This window comes from Colletotrichum tamarilloi, assembly GCF_030869305.1.
Source record: "Colletotrichum tamarilloi strain Tom-12 chromosome Unknown Scaffold_235.1, whole genome shotgun sequence".
Lineage (NCBI taxonomy): Eukaryota > Fungi > Ascomycota > Sordariomycetes > Glomerellales > Glomerellaceae > Colletotrichum > Colletotrichum tamarilloi.
This window is the reverse complement of record NW_026849618.1, coordinates 1-22380: the sequence shown is the minus strand read 5'-3', so window position 1 is coordinate 22380 and position 22380 is coordinate 1. Positions and strand designations below refer to the sequence as shown.

Here is a 22380-nt window from a genome sequence, read left to right as displayed (position 1 = left end):
CGATCATCTGCCGCTCGAATGGGCGTACGAAGCCGGTGGGAGACACCCGGGCCGAGTCGTCACTTCTCCCAGGTCATAAACATACCATTTTGGGTCAGATATGCTGGCGAGCGGAGACTAATTGAGCATTGTTACCGAATACTGCAGTCGAACAGTGTTGTGAGCCTGTTTGATTGGATCACAACTGCACTGAAGGCAACATTGATGCTACGCCGAGATTACTTGCGTTTTTCTGACATCTAAACTGCAGCGGGTACGTGGAAATTCGTGTTCATTCAAATTACGTGTCCTATTGCAGATCACGTCTGAATTTGGAGTGATCTCTATCCCCTTGTCCCAGTAGAGTGTTGTGGGAGTCAAGTTCAGTAACGGTGTAGTGATGAACTCCAGAGGCACTCATCTCATGCTTTGGTACTTCTGCCCACATCTCATGCTTAGGTATTGATCCACCATACAATTCAGTTTGTGGTACATCCGACTGCAACTCCCCTGGAGCCACAGGGTGATAGTAAGCTTGGTATGCTCCATCCCCCTTTGCATGGTCAGGATATGGAGCAAGTGCAGTTGCTGCTTCGGCGGCTTGCTTCTGCTTCCGACGTTTGACGAAGCAGAACAGAGCAAGCCCGATGATGGCACCGACGACGGCTCCAACTACAGCTCCAACAATGGCGGCTATTGGGGTAGATCCCTTGGTATTCTTGTTCTCTGCTGGATCTTGATTGGTTTCTCCAGTCGTGTTTGTATTTGACTTCCTGAAAAGTGCCTGAACTTCATTGGATGACCATTGGACGGAACTAATACCACTAGGTTGATGTTAGCACCTTAGCTCATGCTGTCAGCTTTCAAGTGCTAGGCTGATTTCACTTACGTTTGCTGATACCAGTCACTGACTGTCTTTGCGCTTTCGTAGTTTTTGGCGTCTGCGTCGTAGTCCGTCTTCCACTTCCAGTCTGTCATGTCGAAGAGACCGAGTCCTTGCGGCCAGGGGTCGGCACTTGTATATCCCGTTTTGCCATCCGCTCCTCCAACTGACAGCATTTGACGGCGGCCAACTAATGCGCAGCAATGATTCCTCCTTGGATTTTTCGACTCGTAAGCGACTTGGTTCCAGAAGAACCCCGGAAGGCTTAAAACGAAGACATCATCATAAGTTGAACCTGTCTCACTATTGGTGCCGCCGAACACAAAGCTAAAACTTCATTAGTATCAACGAAAAGTCGTATGAGATCAATGGAAATGCTCACATTTCGTAGGTTCCGTTGTTGCCTTCGACTCCAACGCTGCAGAAATTGCTGCGGGGAGTGGGCGCATTTCCGGTTGTCTTTTGCCAGTACCAATCTCTAGTTACTGGATCCATGAAGGTCAAGTTGCTGAAGTCCTGCCATCCGAGAGGCTTCGCCTGATCAGGTTCGAGACCCCATGTTGCGCCGCCCATTATGGTGATGAGACCATTCGAACCAAAAGTCGGGATGTAGACGGCTGAGCCTCCCGTCAAAGTGCCGTACTTGGAGAAGGCATCATTTGTTTCATTTGCCCAAGACCTCGTGGTCATGTTGTAGGACAAGATGCCCGGGAGTGGCTGCGAGTAAGGGTTAGATGTCGTCCAGCCTGACGATTGTCCCCCAAACCAGAACCCGGCGTCGGGGGTACTAGCGAATGCGCCCCCCTCATTTCGTCGCAATTCTTGGAAAAGTGTTGGGTTCGCTGGTGTCTCTTTTGACCATGTCCCACCTCCTTTGCCGTCTGCTTCAAACTTCCAGGACGTGGGCTCGTCTAATGGAGCACCGAATGGGCTATGTCCGCCCCAAATCCAGAATGTACTCTTTGCGTCGTTTTTCCACATCGCCTGTTGGTCCATAGTCTTCGGCGTCTTCGGAATCTCCCTGATCCTGACGCTGGTTGCGGACCATGACGTCGTCAAATCGATCGATAATGTGGAGTTGACTAGGATTCCACCGCGTGAGAAGGTGTCGGGATTGATCGCCTCGTCGTTGGAGTAACTGACCTGCGTTGGAGCCTCGCGATGTTATCGGGTTACCTCGCGCGTCGAGCTGAGAGATCTCGCCGCCATCGATGTAGGCGTAGTCGCCAAGAACAACGACTAAATGGCTTAAATCAGTTGAATTCGATTGTTCAAATGTTGATATCCACTACCTCTTGCTTCTGCTCGACGGAGGAAGATCTCGGGAGAGGGTACATCTGACAGTTCCCAGGCGCGTCTCGACAGCGCATTCGCCAGGTTGGGCAGCTGCATCACACATCCCAGAAAAGCTCCCTTCACCGACGGCTTGAGCATCATCGTTTCGTGAAATGAAAGAGTGAATAAAACAGTTGTGAAACGAACGACGCGACGAAAACGCCAAAACCAACGAAAAAGTGAGGAACGATGAGGAGAAAGTCAAGTCTCAGCCATCAAACTCCCCGCCATGTTCGAAGGAAAGGCTCCATGAAACTGGGAAAGGGAGCGGCCGCAATGTTGGCTTCGGTTGAGGCTGATGCTGCCGAAATTAACATCAAACCCAAATCATGCTCAAAGCCTGCAGACCCATGACGCTAAATCAGAGGCGATGAGCCAAAATGCCCTGGCATTGGGCAAAATCGCTCGCGAAGGATCGTTAGCGCCCTTGGCGTGCTGACGGGCTTCCAAACCCTCGTCCCTTTCGCAGCCTGTTGTGGCGTTGGCACGTTGTTCAGAAAGGCCAAACAATCTCACTGTCTCTGAATGGCCTGTCTTAGGTACCAGTCTCCTGGAAGACGACATAGAAGGTGATGATGTGCTGGACTGAATGGTATGCTATAGCTTGGCTCTGACCGACCGAGCTTTTCACTTCCAAAAGATTTGAGAATCTTGGGGTAAAGTCTTTGTAACAGAACGACGGCGGCGGGCTAGCAAAGATGACACCCGGGGTTTCCCACGGACCAAAAACACAGGCAACAGCTTAATCAACTTAAAGTGCAACAAGCCTTATTCCGCCGGAGATCGTAGCCGAAAGTAAGCCAAAATCGCCCGCGGCAATACGCATAGCGAGATTATCATCCCTGTAACGCAGACCCTTGACGATTTGGGGGCTGCTCCAGGGACTGTGCAGCACCCTGCTGGATACTTTCCAGATTCTCTGTTCGTTCGGCTCGGACATGAGAAGGTGATCCAATTATCGCTGTTTCACTGCATTTCCGGCCTAATGGTAGACAAATTGCTCACATTCTGGGCTACAAAATGTTGGACTAGTTCCGAGTGATGGAATCCCAATCAGTCTCCATAATTCCAGTTGAGTCTGGTGAGAACCGTAAAAGCACAGTTTGCCTCCATGCAGTACATTTCAAGTTGGATGAGAAAGCGAAAGATCATTGTTACAACCCAGCTTTGCCTTCACCGGCGAAGATAGACAGTTGTGTCTAGTCTTTTCAAAATCGAGAGCAAAATTATAATAGTGGTCGTCATGAATAAGAAAGTTTCTCAGAACATCATGGCATTAGGCTAAGAAGAGCTACATCAAGTACCACTCAATGCCTGTCGTTTTAAGCTTCACTTTCTGTCGTCGGAAGTTTTGCCACAAGAAAAACCGAGACCATGGATGACTCCGAGTATGAGAAAGGTTCAGCTGAATCAGAAGCGCCAAAGACCGTCGAAAGTGCGCTGCAATTACAAGCTATGAGTATGGTGCCGAAGGAGAAGCCAAGAAACAATACCCAACAGGATTCAGATAACAATTCCGCACAAAAGTATGTTTCATTTCCCCCCATTCCCTGGCGAACCGAACGACGAGACGTTAAGGGAAACTCAAAGAGAACAACCGCAAGTGGGGGCAGAGACTGTAGAAGAAAATCAAAAGGAACAACCGTTAGTGGAGGTAGAAGCAAATCAGCAAGAGCCTCCCAATGAGCCTATGCAGCGGCCACATAGAGCTTCGTCTTTATGGTTCTGGCACGAAAAATGAGATAGCTCGATAGAAACCGTCATAGGTGCGATTAAGAAACCAGGGATGCGCAATATGACTTAATCCGATGCGTTCATGACTTCAGATATCGTTGAAGAGAGAAAGATGCACATATGCTTACATCAGGAGTCAACTACGGTTGTTGACCTACTTAACCTTTGTGCTCGCTTTCACACCTGTGTAGTGGAATCCAGGAGCCAGAAGTAACCTCACTTGCGGCACTGGCAACACAACTAAGTGGCCATTCGCCAGACAAACTCCCAAGTGCCAACTCAGATCTGCACTAAGCGTCTTGATTTATCCACTTTCATTGGAGATCAGCCATCTGCCTGAAGTAAGACCAGGGCAAACAGTGATCTTGTGGAATAGCAGGAAACACTTTCTAACTCAAGAACCAGCTCGAATAAAACTCTAATTCGTCCGAAGGAAGTCAAGTTAGGTAAAAATCGAAAGGTTGATGGGGTTACCTATTGCTGCGCACTTATCTTCCCAAGTTGAATGTCGGTGAATGGTGCCCAAGCTCGGCGCTTGAGCCATTGAGCGGAACGCGAGCTAGGCCGTAACGAAAGATTTATCCTGAAGCCGCGGAAAATTCTCGCCCATACAAAACAGACCAGTGTGTCACGACGATTCATGACTTTACCCCCAGGTAGGTAAACCCGAAACTCGACCGGAAAGAGAGTCATAGGACCATTGACGGATGGGGAGAATCCAAGAGATAGACACTCGACATAATGGGAATCTCGCACGCATTTATAATATGATCAAGCTCCCCGCCGATATGATTGAATAAGCACAACATTCGACACAAGCTAAACAGTTGCCGCGCAACTCTTCAGTTGATTATATTATCCTTTAATTCGCGTGTACTTCGTGTCCGCAATCACAGAGCACGATGTGGTCGTCTTTCACGGTTGCAATGAAGCCGTTGCTGGTCACGAGCATATGCCTAATCCAGTCTATTCAATGTCTAAAGACTGTTGAGATCCCCTTCACCCGCATGGCCGACCCTAACAGCAACTTCGTTGCATCGATGCAAATCTCGGTTGGATCTCCACCGCAACAAGTTTTGGCGATCTTCGACACAGGAAGCAGTGATCTCTGGGTTCCTCAGCTCAACAGCCGGCTATGCAAAGACCGTCTGGCAACATGCACCGCCAGCAACGGCAGGAACTCTAGCGTCTCAGGTGCATTTGATAACGCCAAATCAACTACCTTTAATGCCAATCGCTCTCCGTTCGAGGCTACGTACGCAAATGGTGTTGAAATCCAAGGAACCTTCATGTCAGAATCAGTCACGGTCGGCAACACATCGATCTCAAATAACACTATGGGATTGGGTCAGACTGGCAAGCTGACATCACCCCTGATTGCCATCCTGGGCGTCGGCCCCTCGAGCTCAGAGGCGTCCGTTCTCGCCAATAATGCTAAGCCGTACACGAACTTTCCAGAAAATCTCAAAGCCCAGGGGCTCACCAAGTCGCTGGCTTACAGTGTATACTTGAATGATTTCAGTTAGTTTCCATATTTGGATTCTTAATGTACGCTTGAAATTTGCTGACATCGCTCAGGGTTGCCTACTGGAAGCGTCGTGTTTGGCGGGATGGACACTGCCAAGTTCACAGGACAAATGCAGATGATCCCTCTCGTTGGACAGAAGCTATTCAAATCGAATGACTTCATCGTGCCTTGGACTTCCTTCTCCTTCTCGGCAGACAAGAATGCCAAACCAACTGCAATTGGGGGAAACAACTTCCCACCCGTCCTTGTTGATTCTGGCAACCCATCCTTATCCTTCCCACCAAAGATATTGGATCTAATCGGACCGGCTATCAATATCCAAACACTACAGGATGGAACGAAGGCATTGAAGTGCAGCAGCGGCGATTCGGGTGCCAAGTTCAACTTCGAGTTCCAGACGGCCAAGGTCGAGGTCCCTCTGTCGATGATCTTCATCCCCCTCATGAAGAACGGGGCACCCGTCACCGACAAGAGTGGCAGTTCCCTGTGCACACTTCCGTTAGAACCCATTGACAGTAACGTAGCATCTTTTGGTGCGCCTATGCTTTCGGCTGTGTACACGGTCTTTGATCTTGAGAACAAACAGCTCGGAATGGCACAGGCTAAACTAAACGAGTCAGCATCAAACATCGAGGAATTTGTGCCAGCCAACCCATCGAAGGGAACAGCCAAACGGCCACAAGCGCAAAGTGTGCGCTTCAGACAGAAGTGATGGAAGAACCATAGCATGCTCATAGACCGATTTGCTTGCAGGCTGGTTTCACAAGCTCTTTCTCTTTTCGCATTTCTGAGTGGCATTGTATAGAGCCAACTTAGCATGCAATTGTAACACCTGCAAGATAGAACGATTGTCAACTTCCGCGCATCTAATGAGCGAGACTCAAGACAAAAACAAGACAAAAACTGCAGGGTACGAGGAGCTCTTTGATATTCTCCCAGTTGTATTCCAGAGATCACGAATTTCTTCCAATGTTGTTGACATCAGAGATGTCGGTGAGCTAACACGCCAAGTAGTCCAATAACCTTGGAAAAAAACAGGGAAAGTTCAAATTCGTAGGTTTCTAGACCCAGAAAAATCACGCATCGACTGGTCTTGCTTGCGCGATAACTTATCAGCATTCTCCATAATAGTGTCTAAATCCACAGATAAATACGGAGTTGTTGTCTTCCAGCTCCTTGCACCACCAAATCGGAGCTTGGCCTCGGCAACTATACGGACTAATGAGCGGGTACGCAATGCAACATGTAGATCAACTTGATACGGGAGGCAGAAGCAACCGTGCTGCCGTCCGGTTTTTGTGGATCGATGAGAGGCAAACAAAAACAACACACCTCGTACGAAGGCATCGTCATCTTGAGAGACAAATATTGTCCCTACACTTCCCCTCTGTCAGGTGACAAACCCGCCGATATCTTTTGGCATCAGATCCAACCAGCTTGCCATAAAACAGACTCACGAGGATATGTCTCCCGCGTCATCGATTCACGATCCAGGCGAAAGCCAGCCGCTCCTCTCGAGGCATCGACGACGCACCGGCACATTCCAACTGCCATCATTCAATGGCCAGCGACTCGTGTCGCCCCTATCCATGCGACGTGCCTCCCTACAAGAGGTTCACCCACATCACGAAGACGTCGAGCCAGTACTGCCGGCCGCGCCAGTCGCCGCCCACCAAGAGACGCGCCTACACAAGCCGCAATGGGCGCTTAGTGACAGGCCACCAAACACATGGGCCCAAATCCGTCATTACTGGCGGGAGGAATTTGCGTGAGTACCTGAATATCGGCTGGATCCATCTTTACATCACTTCAATCGCGAACATGGCTCCCCACCGGAGCCTCCCCCACCGGGATGCCTTACGGCAATGGAGCTCTCAGAATCAATCCGATGCTGACCGCACACATGCACAGTGAATTCTGGGGTACCTTCATGATCTTGCTCTTTGGAGCAGGTGTGGAATGCGAGACGCGTCTGAATTACCAGTCGGCCGACATCCGCGAAAATGCTGGTGACTTTTTGCAGTGCCGCCTGGCCTGGGCCGCCGGCGTGGCTATGGCCGTATGGATGTCCGGTGGCGTATCAGGTGGACACTGCAACCCAACCGTGACAGTTGTCCTCGCCCTTTTCCGCGGCTTCCCCTGGCGCAAAGTGCCCAGCTTTTTGGCTGCGCAGGTCTTGGGTGCTACCTTCGCCAGTCTTGCCGTCTATCTGAACTACTCCACCAGCATTGCAGAGTACGAGGGCGGCGCTGCCCGCACTTTGATCGGGGAACATGCCACTGCCGGTCTCTTCTTCACCTTTCCCAAGTCTGGACTTCCTTATGCCGGCGCCTTTTACACCGAGTTCCTTGCCTCGGCCGCGCTGGTGGCTATCGTGTTTGCTCTGGCTGATAAGAACAACCTATCGCCGCCAAAGGGCACACAACCCTTTGCTATGTTCTTGGCTTTGCTGGCCATCGGCTCCGCCTTGGGCATCAACACTGGGTACGCCATGAATGGTGCCAGAGATACTGGCCCACGTATTGCGTTGGCTATCGTTGGCTATGGCTCGGATGTCTTCACTCATGATTCTTACTACTGGCTGTGGGCCCCTTGGGCTGCTGCTATTGTTGGTGGTATCGCGGGTGCTTGCGTGTATGATGGATTCATCTACATTGGGCGCGACTCTCCGTTCAACATCCCGAGGAAGGAAGATGACTAAATGGCGTGATTGGAGTGTCATCATATTGACCCTGAGAAATCAGAGTCAAACGGGATGGCGTCAGGTTGTATTGGAATTTTCTGGCTGTCACAAGTTATTGAGGAGATATGTAGGATGAGATTTTAGCCACCTGCAGATTGGCTATGACCTCAGACAGGACAGAATAGATCCGACATAAGATAGCAACGGCAATACTTGAAATAGGCGTCAAGGAAGGCTGATTGAAGACGTGTATAGGGACGGGTTATTTCACGATAATGATCACTGACCTATTAAGATATCTTTGGAGTGAAAGTTTTTAGCATGCCAGGCAGATAATGTAGTGGAATCGAAGACGCGTGTGCCCAAATACAGGCTCACAAATCAAAAATCCTTTTGGGCTTCACCCAAGTAGTGGGCCACATTCGGGTTCTTGCGAGTATCAGAGTCAGTTCAACCATGCAGTTATTCTAAGTCTCTTGCGCTTTCTTTCGGATCAAGGCGTGCGGTAAGAATTGGGATGTGGCCTGAGCTAGCTCCCGCTGGCTCGCGCAATCTCAAGTCACCCAGTGGAGAGCCATCAACATTAGCAACAAACTTCAACCGATGTAGTTTAGATGAAGTTCATGTAGTAACACCTCATACCAAGATATATTCATTCGGGTAATTAAATACCTCTTTGTAATCATGGGGGCATTGGAACATCACACTAACTAAACCGTCAACTTGACTCAATTATCGTAACTTATGGTTCTCACACGAGGCGAACGAAGTGTTCCATGACGACTAGCAACTTCCATTGCGCCTACTAATACTACCAATCGGTAATTGGCGGTTACACAACCGCCAAGTCGGGAAAATTCTGGCGCTATGACGATCAGTCCGAAAAGAGGAGAAGTCTGGGGGAACCAAGATCATAACGCACCTCGATGGAACCCTGCGCGAGTGTTAGAAGAAGTGCACCGAGAACCGAGAAACCGCAATTGGTGCGCATCACATACGATCCGCCGGCTGAATGCAAAACTGTCAGAAACGTTCGTGAACAATCTTAATTTGACCCCGGAGCCGCAAAATCCGTTGATGTCCAGGTCCAAAGGGGGGGGATTGTAGCACAGGATCATACTCTTCAAATTACTTTCGGCAATATGGGAAGTAGTATTGGTATCGGTAAACCATGCGGCACAAACGGCAGTCCACATAGAGCATAGTCCAGTTTCACTTTTGTTAACCCACGAATGCCAGATTGATGAGATTCGTATCCCAGTGCGACTTTCTCGGACTCTCTCGCATTGGCGAGCAACTGCCGGTCCACAACTAGGGGAGATCAGATTGCAATCAACGGTTAGATAGCCAATCGCTGTCAAGTCAAAATACACACATTTCTCATATATATAAAGATCGGACGACTGCCAACTGTTTCTAGTCAAGGAGTTCGAGTTACAGAGACTCAAGCTTTTTTTCATCAACTTTATAAACTCTGCAACGCAAAGATGATGCTCAGAGCCAATGCGGGGGTGGTTTCGACCACTCTACTGCTCCTCGCGTCTGCGACAGATGTCATCGCCCAGACGTGCGACCTGCCGTCTACCTATCGCTGGACATCGACTGGCGCGCTGGCCACACCCAAATCCGGATGGGCCTCGCTCAAGGACTTCACCACCGTCACTTACAACGGTCAGCACCTCGTATACGCGTCGACTCATGACCAAGGCTCAACCTGGGGCTCCATGAACTTTGGCCTCTTTTCCGATTGGTCTCAAATGGGTGCTGCGTCTCAAAATGCAATGACCCAGTCCGCCGTCGCGCCTACCATCTTCTACTTCCGTCCCAAGAACATCTGGGTCCTCGCCTATCAATGGGGTCCGACTCAGTTCTCTTACAAGACGTCGAGCGATCCCTCCATTGCGAACGGGTGGTCCGCGGCGCAGCCCATGTTCTCCGGAACCATCTCCGACTCCAGCACCGGCCCCATCGATCAGACGCTCATCGGCGACAGCACGAACATGTACCTATTCTTCGCGGGCGACAATGGCAAGATCTATCGCTCTAGCATGCCCATTGGAAACTTCCCGGGCAACTTTGGCACCGCCTCGACAGTTGTCATGAGCGACACGACCAACAACCTCTTCGAGGCTGTCCAACTCTACACCGTTCAGGGCAAACAGCAGTACCTCATGATCGTCGAGGCTATTGGCGTCAACGGCCGCTACTTCCGCTCTTTCACGGCCACCAGTCTCGGCGGAGCGTGGACGGCCCAGGCCGCAACTGAGAGCAATCCCTTTGCTGGCAAGGCCAACAGCGGTGCTACTTGGACCAATGATATCAGCCACGGCGACTTGGTTCGCAGCGATCCCGACCAGACTATGACTATCGACCCGTGCAATCTTCAACTCCTCTACCAGGGACGGTCTCCTAGCTCCAGCGGCGACTACGGCCTGCTGCCGTACCGCCCGGCAGTTCTCACGCTGCAGCGATAAGATTCATTCGCCCAACCTCAACCTACTGGATATCTATGGCATCAAAGGTGACACTAGGAACTAGGTATTCTTGGGTCTTTCGCTAGCTCAGTAGTGGGCCAGACAGTCAATCGAAAATAACGTGTAAGGAGTAAGCCCAGGACAGTGTTTGCGCAACGAGGGGCTTCACTTTTACCTGTACATATTGATCAAACATATAACATATCTAGGCTATGGGTTCTGTACAGATTGTCTGCCATTGAACATAACATGACTATCACCATAGTTTTGTGCTTTCCCTTCAACTTTGATAACGGCTTTGAATTCATCTTCAGTCATTGGGGGACGGTTTTGTCGCTCAACTTCATGCGGGTACTCAGCGTTGACGGTGAAGCTTTCATCCCCAACTTTGCGGATGGTAGGTGTAACAGATTAGAGATCCAAGATGGGATTTGGGAGGTGGTCGAATGTTCTGACATGTGCTCCGTGTAAGGATGAAGCATGCGAAGACCACATCACTCATATAAACACGCAGTAAACTAGAATATCTATGTCACACGTCAATGGACTTCATGATACTGATAATGAGAAAGGCCGGCAATTGGCCATACCTGTTGCACTTTATAGGCACCCTCGGCTGGAGTATGCATCATGTAAGCAGGTCAGAGAGCCTTGGCAAATCTGTTGGTTACATACGCTCATATGTAGTTCATCCAGTGGTCTCTGGCGAACCACGGCGCCTGAAAAGGCGGCATCTTGTTGAATTTACCCCGCACTCGAGATGAGAGACGTCAGATTCTCGCTTGACCAAAGGGCTTGCTAACGCCTCGTTTATTGCTCAATTCGAACAGGCTACAGCCGCCCCGTCATGATTTCCCAATGTCGTTCAGTCAGCTTACTAGATAACAACGTGATTGAAATCAAATCATGCGGCTATTACATACGACTACACTTGAATTGCGAGAGTTTTCCGGCACAGATATACCTCCCTATGGCATCCTGTCCCACACTTGGGGGCGCAACGAGTTCACATTCAAAGATCTTCAGACGGATGGATATTGCGGTGGGATCACGAAAATCGATGGCCTCTGTCGTGTCGCTCGGGGCGAAGAGCTTTCCTGGGTTTGGATAGACACTTGCTGCATAGACAAAAGCAGCAGTGCTGAGCTATCCGAGGCCATCAATTCTATGTTTCAATGGTACAAGCGGGCAGTAGCATGCTACGTTTTCCTTGAAGATTGCGAGGTCTCAAACCATTACGGATGGCGCAGGAACAAAGCATCATTCTCCCAAAGCCGCTGGTTCACTCGCGGTTGGACGCTGCAGGAATTGTTGGCCGCCCCCAAGGTGTGCTTTTACGACCACGCTTGGAAATTTGTTAATCAGATCGAAAAGCTCGATGGAGAAGGTCCTGAACATTTGAACATCCCGATAAATCCATTCAGTCCACTACCTCCGACACGTGCTGAGGACACCGACGTCAAGAATTCCTACAATTTTGTTGATCTGATTCACGACATAACGAGTATCAATGTTATCGCACTATCCACGGAATTCGAAGCTGTGCATCAGAATTTCTCCGTTGCTGAGAAGATGAGTTGGGCAGCGAAGAGAGAAACTACCCGGATAGAGGATAAAGCTTACTCCCTCATGGGCCTGTTCGACGTCAATATGCCGTTGCTGTACGGAGAAGGTGAAAAGGCTTTCTTCAGGCTCCAGGAAGAAATCATCAAGAAGACTGACGATGAGTCAATATTTTCTTGGGGCTACGGAGAAGACTTCACATCTGCGGGCGGACTGTTTGCCAGGTCTCCAGCCGACTTTCTCAAATGCAGGGATGTCACAATTGGTGAGATCAGCAACAGCCCTCACTATTACTTAACGAACAAAGGTCTTTATATTCAGGCACGCATCTCACACACAGATCCAGTCTTGGGACCTTTCTTCTACGCCATGATACACTGCACGGATAGGAATTCGGCTTCAACGAAGCACTGTATAGCTATTCCTCTCTGCTACTCAGGCAACCTCATCTTCCGCCCCCCTGAAGCTATACCTTTCATGATTGAGGAAAGTAGCAGCAGGACCGCTTTCAGCAAGGATCTCGTCAGTCTTTACATCAACCTTACCCGAGATCCCAACAATTCCAAAACATTTCCGAAGCCGGGATATATGTTGACACAGTTGGAGCCATGCTCAACTATTCAAATGGCTTCTATCTATCTACCCTGGAACTCACTTGTGGAAGTCTATCCTCCGAACTGGCGTCCACTGTATAACAAAACCTCACGACCAGTGACAGTAGTACGAAATTTGGGGTCACCAACAACATCCGCAACCGTCTGGATGAGATTTTCACCCAAAAAATGGGCGATCTCTCGCTCTCTCGCCTTGCGACTAGATTTAGTTTGGATGTTGGGATCTCCGAAGAATTCGAATCGCCTTGGGCTAGCGCTGAAGTCTGTAAAATCCCTTGTGAAGCTTATACCAGGGGAAAAGCCACTGTTCGTGGACATCTTAGAGAACGGTTTATTGGGTTGGGAGGAGAGTGCGCCTTGGGGAGAACGCCAGGTGAGTGTCTACTGGGCGCAAGGTGAATTCGAGGGCAACATTCGTTTGTACTTTAGCTAGGGTGATCGCTCGAACAGAAGGATCAGAAACAGATTGGTAGTGATGAGCAATATCTCATGGAAGCACGTGTGAGTAAATCTCTCAGATAGTCCGCGGTCCATTGGATTATACCTCAGCTAAAGGAGTAGTACGTAGAATGTCCACACTACAACATGTCCACCTTGCCATCTCATCAAATTTTACTCTCATTCGCAATGCTAGAATTCACTTCCCTGGTTTCCCTGCTTCTGATGTTTTTGGGTCTTTTTATTCGAAGGAAAAACTACGACAGACAAAAGATCGTTTGCTGCGGCGTGTATTGACACTATCCAAGATTTGATGGGCTTAGTAATTTGGTAAAGAACGCACAGGCTCTATATAATCTCGTCCGTTCAGTGGATATCTAAAATAGACATGAAAAGACATGAATTCACCGGAAGTCTTTTTTACACTTATTCCACTGGGTGCCAGACACAGTCAAGATATAACGTTCCGATCTACTCTAGTAACAGTACGTCTATTTGAGACGCTTATGAAGACGCGTGCATACACAAAGCGGGATTAATCCAATCTTTTCCAGTTGATTTGTACTTGGCCGACAGTCTTCGTAACCGGATGTTGACGTTCATTTGACATTACCTTGCTTTTAGGTATACGGCACTCGATGGCCTTGTGATAATGCAACAAAGCCTGGAATGTCTATGCCTGAGTACTGTCCAGGCAAGAAGTCACAGTTCATGAACACGGGTCGGGATATACGAGGGCCCGGCTCCTAATTCGCTTTCCCGACTTTAACGCAACGCTGCTGTCCCGCCCGAAATCCGCTCGGCCTTGAAGAAGGCCGTTCTCCGATTTCACGAGCGGATTCCCCACACAAAAACACTAAGCGGCTGTTTCATTTCCAACCCTTCAGCCATAACCAGACCAGCAGTTTCGATATTGAATTGAACAGGCTATGACCAACTACGTAGTGGTCATCCCATGGCTGACGTATTGCGGCAGATCGCCTCACGTCTTTGTCGCAGCCGCGGAGCCTGAAGGTGATGTGGTCTCACGACCGGCATCTCCCCACCTGAGTCCGGTGAAAAGGCGCCAAAAATAGGGGTCTCGGACACGCACGAAAGGGTGCGGGGGCCGCTAGTTCGACGTCCGGGCCTCCGTACCTGAGGCCCAGGCGTCTGACGGCAGTCCGGTTGCTAGGAACGAACATGAGGTAGGCCTTGATCGCTTGACATCGGACTGTTCATTGCGTCCAGTCTGTCCTTCTTTCGGTGAACTATAAACTTCATCGATATCCTTCTCTAAAGTGCACTTAACTTGCCTTTTTATCTTTCGCTCGATATTCCAGCTACTTCCCTGTATTTACTTCTACATTAACCTTTCAGACACAATGGCGAGCCCTGCTGGAAACATCTCCTTTGAGGGTAAGTCATGGAAACCATGCACAATGGCTGGATAATGACTGACTGAGTCGCTCAGACTATCTCGGCCTCTCTGGCTGCATCTTCGAGTGGGCCGACAGCTACGACTCCAAGGACTGGGATCGTCTCAGGAAATGCATTGCCCCTGAGCTTCGCGTAAGTTATCCGTCCCACGGCGATGCTTTTCACTGCCTTCGAAACTGCACGTTTGTACTGATCTAATGCAGATTGACTACCGCTCCTTCCTCGACAAGATCTGGGAGGCCATGCCCGCGGAGGAGTTCATCGCCATGATCTCGGACAAGTCCGTCCTCGGCAACCCCCTTCTTAAGACCCAGCACTTCATCGGCGGCACCCGCTGGGAGAAGGTCTCCGAGACCGAGGTCATCGGACACCACCAGCTCCGCGTGCCCCACCAGAAGTACACCGACGCCTCCCGCAAGGAGGTTGCCGTCAAGGGCCACGCTCACAGCTACAACAAGCATTGGTACAAGAAGGTCGACGGCGTCTGGAAGTTCGCTGGTCTCGCTCCCGAGATCCGCTGGTCAGAGTACGACTTTGAGGCTGTCTTCGCCGATGGACGTGATTCCTTCGGTGCTGAGGAGACTATCGACAAGAAGAACAATGTCTCTGTTGTCGAGAAGGAGCTCAAGGTTGCCGCTGCTGTTTAAATAATGTCAATGTAATGAGGGAATACCTCCGGTCATGGGAACGGCGAATCGGGACGTGTAATTTATGATGGGTAATTGGGTTCATAAGTTAAGGCTTTGAATGAAACATAGCTACACCTGATTCAGTAAAGAAACTACGTGGTATCATACTGGCTGTTAGCCTCATTGATCAGAATATCAAAATCAGATGATCGCCGGCACAAAGACCTAGCATCCCAGCGCGCTTCGGATCTGGAGGAGCAAGTTCACAACCAACATCTTCAGTTACCACGGCTCAGGCGTCTGGTTCAGGGCCTATGAGTTTGGTCCTGTCAAGTTCTCTCCTACCAGCGCTACTGAAGAGTGGGGTACGTACGATAAGGATGTCAATGCCCTCACTAACCCCAGCAACCTTGCTGCTGCTGGTTTCTTGATTCGACCTAACCGTCTTACTCTACATAAGCTCTCTGGTACCGACTTCTACCTCAACTGCGGCTAGATTAAGGTGACTACCTCTCGCATCACCCGTGGCATGCGCGCTTCCACCAAGATTGATTCGCGATACGGGCCTTAGGCTAAGGATTTTATGTTGCTTTTCTCTTTTATTCGCACTATGTGTAGTGGTAGAGAGTTTCCGGCAGCCGATGTAGGCGCCCTTTACCCCTTGAGGGGTGGAACCGGCGTTAAACAATTCATCATCATCGTCATGCTCATCATGCGCGCTGCTGAAGTCCAGCAGGAGTAAACTATCCAGAGACCGTCCGATCAACGATCACGGAGATGACAAGCGATGCTTGTATTATCAAAGCGACAATGATTGAATTGGATGTTGAAAATGGCAACTTGAACTCACAGATCGAGTAAACACCTTTTTCACCATGTCAATGTATTTCATTTGAGACATACTTTTATATCCTATGGGCATCCACATTCAGGCTTTCTGGGTCACCCATCGATCACATTAGGCATTCAAAGCTGACATGGACTGTTTCCTAGGCTTTGTATTGTCGGAGTGAAATGAAAGCAGGTTGCCCTTTTGCCGAAGGCTGTTGTACCTCATTAAGTTAAGATTGGAAGAATGGTTTGTAGGGACGGTTCCCTAGAAAGGTCGCCGCGCGCTAGCAGTACAGAAACTCTGAGTCAACCCAAAGGCATAGTAATATGGTAGTACATACATGTGTACGTTTTGGTGCATCCGTGGCCTTTATCGTAACACGGCTTGTGGTCGAGTTCCCAGCATATGCTTTAGAGCTCTTTTCTGATACGGTATACGACAGACTGACAAGATTTCAAGATGAGTAAAAACTCCAAGTCATGAGACGTGAGAATACTTCACATACATGTACTATTGAGATGATCATCAGCGACCCCAGCGCCGGGAAGTCGTGATAGCTTCAATTCTAGATCGCATTGCTGACAAAGCATACGTCACGTGAATCGAGTGGGTCAAGCTTAATGATGACATAAGATGGGGCTTTGGCGGGGCACAGCTCGGCAGTGCACGGAGCAGCAGAGAGCCATTGACGAGAGCTCCGACGGAGTCTGGCGAGAGAGGTCGCTTTCGCAATGCTTCTCTTGTCGACAACAGCTTGAACAGCCTCATCTTGCGACACGAAGCGGGACTGGCCAATTTATGTTCGATATTCTTCTTCTAGAACTCTAGAATAGATCAAAGTTGTGGGCAAGCTAGAATACCTTGAACCTCGGTTAGACAACAGCTCCGACAAACCCTCGAAGCGTACGGATACCTTCGAACCATCATCATGGACTACGTCGACAAGCGACTCCAGGAGGAAGCAGTGAAGCTGCACGTGGACCAAGGGCAAGTCAACTAACTCACTCTTCTGTGGAAATCAGTCAGCTAACCTAATCATCCTTCAGGAACGCTTTCTTCACCCCTCTCAACATTCTCTTCCTCCTCGTAAACATCTACACAATCTACGTCCTCCTCCGACCGACCCCGCCTCCGGTCCTTCCGAAAGAGCCGCCCGCGACCGTCTTCCGCGTCTTCAACCCGCGCACCCTCCTCCCCTTTACCGGCGAGAACGATACACCCATCTACCTCGCCGTCCGCGGCCGCGTCTTTGACGTCTCACACGGTCGCAACTTCTACGGACCCGGCGGACCCTACTCCAACTTCGCCGGCCGGGATGCTTCGCGCGGCCTGGCACTCGGCAGCTTTGACGAGGATATGTTGACGGAGGATCTGGACGGTCCGTTGGACCCGCTTGAAGGACTGGGACCGGACGAGATTGAGGCGCTTCAGGGATGGGAAGAGAACTTTGATAGCAAGTATCTTGTTGTCGGCAGGCTTACTGCCGTCGGTGATGAGGAGAAATAGACTCAATACTGGTAAAATTGGTAGAACTGATAACGTTGTGTTTCCCAGCAGGGCTTCAATAGACTTAAATGTTGAAAGAGAGCTCTCTTCGACGAGGTTTCGCAAATTTCTGATACTATCGGTGTCACTCGACTCGAGATGGATAACCAGTATCCAAGCCACTTACCTTTGTTCCACACGCTATAGAGTGTTTGAAAACAGATCTAATATCTCTTCAATGCTCGAAGACCGCACAGGAAGTTGGACGCGTTCGATATCATTGTGGCATCGCGGACTTGATGACCAGTCAAGCGCCCACGGCTTTTCCCAGTGCCTCGGAAGAGACTGACAGCCAGCCCGAAGAATTAGATTCCACAACATGCATTGTTGCGCTCCCTATTGTTAAGATACAATGACATGACGCAAGGGAGCTGCGTGGGGAGGCAGCCGCCAAAAGAGGGCCGCTTTTAGGTTAGTCAGATTATAGCGTCATCACCAGGAGCCAGCGAGGAAAAATTGTGAGTGAGATGAAATGATGCTGACGGCCTGACCGTGGTGGCTGGACCCCTCCCTTCCCCCTGTCTCTTCCGAACCAGTTTCCTTTCTCTTCTCCCTCGAGGCTTGCGATGAAGCTCCAGCGCAGGCAGCGATATTCAGGAGATTGGATTCGCGTGGCTTGACGGTTATTTTCAGGCCGTTGTTGCAGCCTCCGAATGACCGTGCCACGAATCCACGAGTGATCCTTCGCTCTGGACACACTGTTGTTGCCCTCGACCAGTATCCGTCCATTGCGTGTGGTTAACTTACTGCCTCCGGTTCCAGCGGCATCCGGGTTGCCGGGGAAGCTGAGCCACGGGGGTTGGGGCATGAGATGAGATGAAGTACCCGGATGTGTGCGCTTATGTCAACTCTCTGTTGATGGTCTTGGCAAGTTGCTCTGGAATGTCGATTGACCAGGCTGCTAAGACAATCCGTCTCAGACTGAAAGCGTTCGATATTCTTCACTTTCCTCAACAAGAGCACGACGATGCGCCTTCTTCACAGGCGACCAAGATGTCACAACAGAAGGCCGTTTCGTTCTCCTTCTCGTCTTCTTCCCGTATCCCACTCTTTACAATGAAACCAGAGGAACACAGCAGAGCTGGATGTGTGGTTGACGGTCATCCAGCCAGCCCAGACGACTGGGGCTTATGAGCCTCTAAAATTAGCCCCGGTTCGTCGAATCCGGCAAGGGTCGCAGATCCTCCGGCGCTATGCTCCAGTCTGCTTCGTTGTCCCGTCCCGTTTCCATGTCTTCGATCTCACCCACGTTCCTCATAGAGAAGCATCTTTCAAAGTTTGCTCTGGTTTCCCTTGCGGAACGTCCAGAAGCAAACACAGCCCCTGGACAATATTACTTCGTGCCTGGACCAGTATCTTGTAACCTTATACATCTGGTTCTCAATGTGTATCTATGAATGGTTACATGTACCTGCGCTGATGCTCAGCCTTCAGCCCTACATATAGGCAAAAAGAGAAATGAACCAAACAACAACGAGGAAAGGCAAAGAAAGAAGGGAAACAAGCTTCCCTCCCCCTAGTCGCATCGTCTGCACTGCACCGCTGCATTCCCACCCTTCGTCATTCTCTACGCTCTCCCCGTGCCCATTGTCTCCATGTGAGAGGTATCCAAGCCTCAGCCTCCAATCCGTCAATCCGTCCGTTGTTGCGCTAGTGATTCCAGCCATTCCTTTGCTCTAGCTCGGCTCCATCTAGATTCATAATCGTTGTTCCGGACGGTGTTCCTTAAAACCCCCCGTCACGCCTCCTTCATCATTCCTTCTACTAAGTACTTGGTATCTCTGCCAATTTGTTTCGCCCACTGCCGCCGAACTCAACTAGACCCCTTGAACTGGCCATCACCATCTCTGGCGAGCAGACACGAATGTATGGATACACCACAGAGACTCTTTCAGACGACCGAACCAACAGCACTGAGACACCGCCTCAACCTGAATCGGAATCCAATTGAGCGAAATTCGAGTTAGACTTTCATCGACGCCGCCCAAGTGCATGACGCGCATTGTCGATCCCTAGCTCTACAGTAGTCACCACCCAAAAGTGATCTATCTTCCGGCCCCCAAAACCCCTGGTTGTTAACCATCAACACCATCTCGAGATTAGAACAGAGAGAGCGACACTCCCTCCAACTCTTCACAATGGCGTCGGCGCGGAGGAACACAACGACAAGGAGCTTGCTGAGCATTCTCCTCCTCGCAGCACCAGCTCTCGCAAAATACCAAAATAACTTTGACCTCTACCCAGCAGCCGCCCAACCATGCCTCTACGCCTCCTCAGACGCAAGTAAATGCGACGGCGACACAGTCGCAACAATGAACAAGTGCCTCTGCAGCGATGACAAGGGGAAATTCGTCACAAACGCAGCCACGTGTCTAGGAAAGGAAGCAAAGGATACCCTCCGCACAGTCTATCAATCCATGAGCACCGCCTGCTCAGACTCCAAGACGCCGATATCCATAACTGAAGACCAATTCCTCAACCTCGGCGCGACAGGCGCGACAGCATCGCTATCAGTAACTTTATCCACATCAAAGACAGCTACGCCCACTACCATGATGACGACCACCACAGGCGGAGCAACCATCACCCTCACATCAACACCTACACCCGCGACATCGACTCCAGCACAGGAAGACAAAGGCCTAAGCACGACTGCCAAAATCGGCGTCGGCGTCGGCGCCGGTGCAGGAGCCATCGCCCTTGTCTGCCTCGCCGCCTTCATCTGGCGCATCAAGCGAAGCCGCGACGCCCACGACGAGTCCCACCGCCCAATGCTCGGCGGCGGCATCGGTGCCACGGGCCACAATAACCCACAACACGGGCCCTTTACCGAATACAGCCCGCCCGCGAGCGTCGCCGGCACTGGGGCGGGTGGATACGCCGCGTACACCGGCGCGCAAGAGTACAAGAACGAGAACAAGCAGCAGCAACCAGGCTGGAGGCCCGTCTCCGAAATCACGGCTACGAGTCCCGGTGGACAGACGTGGGCGACAAATTCACCGCAGCCGCCGTATGCGCATCTTCAACCTCAACAAGGGGCAAACTTGGGTGCTTGGGGCCACCACCCGCAAGCTGCGTACGTTGCTCCGCCGCAGGAACCTGCTCAGCAGGAGGGTGTGTTCGAGTTGGCTTCGATGCCTGTTACGTCGCAGCCTCCTTCGCATGTGCCGCAACCGCCGCCTGGTGCTGTTGAGATGCCGGCGACGGAGGTGCAGCCGCAACCTACGCGGTATCAGTATCCATCGCAGAGGCAGTGAGAGAATAGGGGTGATCAAAAATGGGCATTAAGGGGTGTTTGGGGGATGTATAAACTACTATGATACCTTGGGAAGCATTTACACTCACGGGGACTTGGTGTTCTGGTTCCTGGTAGGGACTTATCGATGGGGGAAAAGATACGGAAAAGCCATGAAATATAATAGCACCTTTGATCCACCTGAACCTTCGTCGTACCCCAAGATTGAATGCACGTTAAAAATAAGTTCGAGATCTTGATGGTCAACTTTACCTGTGTGGCTCATGCGAGGCCGAAGGATGCAACCTCGGTCATAGTTAACTGATACTCATCGTATTGATTTTGACTTGGCCCACTGAGGGCTACTAATCGTAGAGCTCGCCTAAACGCTATCGGCTATGTAAACTACCGCCTACGCAGCAGTCAATTCGAGATACTCGCACGGCTGGAGTCTGTACTGAGCTAAGCTCATATTCTCACTTTAAGGAAGAACCCATGATTACTTCGAGCCGCCGCCCGAACTGCCACCAGAACCTCCACCAGACTGCCCGCCAGAGCTAGACGAGCCGCCGCCAGAGCCGCCACTGGACTTGTAGGTCGGGTGATTGGGGTAGTTTCTTTGCGCAGCAGCCGCAGCCTTCTGAACGAACTTCTTCTAATATTTCTGTCAGCTCTGAAAACACCTCGATGTTGTCTTTGATGTATAAGGAAGATGCGCTTCCCGGCTTCTCTTACATCCTTATTCCCCGCCTTGATACGGGCCGCAGCCTCAGGGGTCATCTTTTCCTTGACCATTGTGATTGTCTTGACAATTTGTCTGTCTTTTATTGCAGAGTATGTTGGATGTGTTGATGTTGATTGGGGGTCGATTGTGTTTATAGCGTTGTTGAGTGCTTTAAGTGACGATGATGATGATGACAATGATGTTGTTGTTGATGATGATGAAACGGATATGACTCCAGGCACATTCTTTCCATTTTATATCTCTGTACAGTAACCAGAGGTAGAACATACACGTATCAGTGAATTGATTGCGGTGCCACTAAACTGGCTGCGGACTATCTCTCTCGTGATTCACCGTCTGCTAACGCAACATTTTGCGACTTATTCACTGGCTTCTCATGATTCAGACATTGACTTCACATAAAGGTCAAGTGGATTGCTGACTTTAGTATTGGCGTTAAATGAGTGAGCTTGAAGATAGGTGGTGTCCACCTGATAGTTCGGCTTTGAGTACATGTATGTCGTGTTAGTGATCAGACCCAACCCTGAAATGAGTACATAAGTCAACATACCCACTTCCTGGCACCCCCCTGTTTCTGGCACCCACAAAAACGCGAAAATCCACCACAACCCAATGCCCACCCCCAACCTCCTTTTATCACAACATTTTCAATTCGCGTCCAAATGGGCTCATCTTTTGCACATGTCTTCTTCTATATATAATGCCTCAATATACCGAAGATCAGCTTCGTCAGGCTCTCGAGGA

At 50.2% G+C, this 22380-nt stretch overlaps 10 protein-coding genes across 10 annotated transcripts; 8 read left to right on the top strand and 2 right to left on the bottom strand.

Moving 5' to 3' along the window:
- Nucleotides 1-289: 289 nt before the first annotated feature.
- Nucleotides 290-2299, bottom strand: CTAM01_16559 (kelch repeat protein; the record flags this gene model as incomplete). Its single annotated transcript, XM_060532552.1, has 5 exons — nt 290-803; nt 869-1189; nt 1245-1944; nt 2006-2101; nt 2155-2299. The coding sequence occupies 5 exons, from the start codon at nt 2297-2299 to the stop codon at nt 290-292; spliced, it is 1776 nt and encodes a 591-aa protein (XP_060372877.1).
- Nucleotides 2300-3571: 1272 nt separating this feature from the next.
- CTAM01_16558 (uncharacterized protein) lies at nt 3572-3883 on the top strand (the record flags this gene model as incomplete). Its single annotated transcript, XM_060532551.1, has 1 exon — nt 3572-3883. The coding sequence occupies one exon, from the start codon at nt 3572-3574 to the stop codon at nt 3881-3883; it is 312 nt and encodes a 103-aa protein (XP_060372876.1).
- A 1055-nt stretch (nt 3884-4938) lies between these two features.
- CTAM01_16557 (uncharacterized protein) lies at nt 4939-6171 on the top strand (the record flags this gene model as incomplete). Its single annotated transcript, XM_060532550.1, has 2 exons — nt 4939-5452; nt 5510-6171. 2 exons carry the CDS (start codon nt 4939-4941, stop codon nt 6169-6171), a joined length of 1176 nt encoding a protein of 391 aa, XP_060372875.1.
- Nucleotides 6172-6922: 751 nt separating this feature from the next.
- Nucleotides 6923-8160, top strand: CTAM01_16556 (MIP family channel protein; the record flags this gene model as incomplete). The annotated part of the gene is made up of 2 exons (XM_060532549.1): nt 6923-7227; nt 7371-8160. 2 exons carry the CDS (start codon nt 6923-6925, stop codon nt 8158-8160), a joined length of 1095 nt encoding a protein of 364 aa, XP_060372874.1.
- A 1469-nt stretch (nt 8161-9629) lies between these two features.
- Nucleotides 9630-10616, top strand: CTAM01_16555 (alpha-L-arabinofuranosidase axhA-2; the record flags this gene model as incomplete). The annotated part of the gene is made up of 1 exon (XM_060532548.1): nt 9630-10616. The coding sequence occupies one exon, from the start codon at nt 9630-9632 to the stop codon at nt 10614-10616; it is 987 nt and encodes a 328-aa protein (XP_060372873.1).
- A 906-nt stretch (nt 10617-11522) lies between these two features.
- On the top strand, nt 11523-14281 carry CTAM01_16554 (uncharacterized protein; the record flags this gene model as incomplete). Its single annotated transcript, XM_060532547.1, has 2 exons — nt 11523-12444; nt 14208-14281. 2 exons carry the CDS (start codon nt 11523-11525, stop codon nt 14279-14281), a joined length of 996 nt encoding a protein of 331 aa, XP_060372872.1.
- A 314-nt stretch (nt 14282-14595) lies between these two features.
- Nucleotides 14596-15775, top strand: CTAM01_16553 (scytalone dehydratase; the record flags this gene model as incomplete). Its single annotated transcript, XM_060532546.1, has 4 exons — nt 14596-14629; nt 14685-14782; nt 14854-15279; nt 15509-15775. The coding sequence occupies 4 exons, from the start codon at nt 14596-14598 to the stop codon at nt 15773-15775; spliced, it is 825 nt and encodes a 274-aa protein (XP_060372871.1).
- Nucleotides 15776-16842: 1067 nt separating this feature from the next.
- CTAM01_16552 (membrane-associated progesterone receptor component 1) lies at nt 16843-17617 on the top strand (the record flags this gene model as incomplete). Its single annotated transcript, XM_060532545.1, has 2 exons — nt 16843-16853; nt 17158-17617. 2 exons carry the CDS (start codon nt 16843-16845, stop codon nt 17615-17617), a joined length of 471 nt encoding a protein of 156 aa, XP_060372870.1.
- A 2177-nt stretch (nt 17618-19794) lies between these two features.
- Nucleotides 19795-20913, top strand: CTAM01_16551 (uncharacterized protein; the record flags this gene model as incomplete). Its single annotated transcript, XM_060532544.1, has 1 exon — nt 19795-20913. One exon carries the CDS (start codon nt 19795-19797, stop codon nt 20911-20913), a length of 1119 nt encoding a protein of 372 aa, XP_060372869.1.
- Nucleotides 20914-21390: 477 nt separating this feature from the next.
- CTAM01_16550 (uncharacterized protein) lies at nt 21391-21686 on the bottom strand (the record flags this gene model as incomplete). The annotated part of the gene is made up of 2 exons (XM_060532543.1): nt 21391-21546; nt 21627-21686. The coding sequence occupies 2 exons, from the start codon at nt 21684-21686 to the stop codon at nt 21391-21393; spliced, it is 216 nt and encodes a 71-aa protein (XP_060372868.1).
- Nucleotides 21687-22380: the final 694 nt, after the last annotated feature.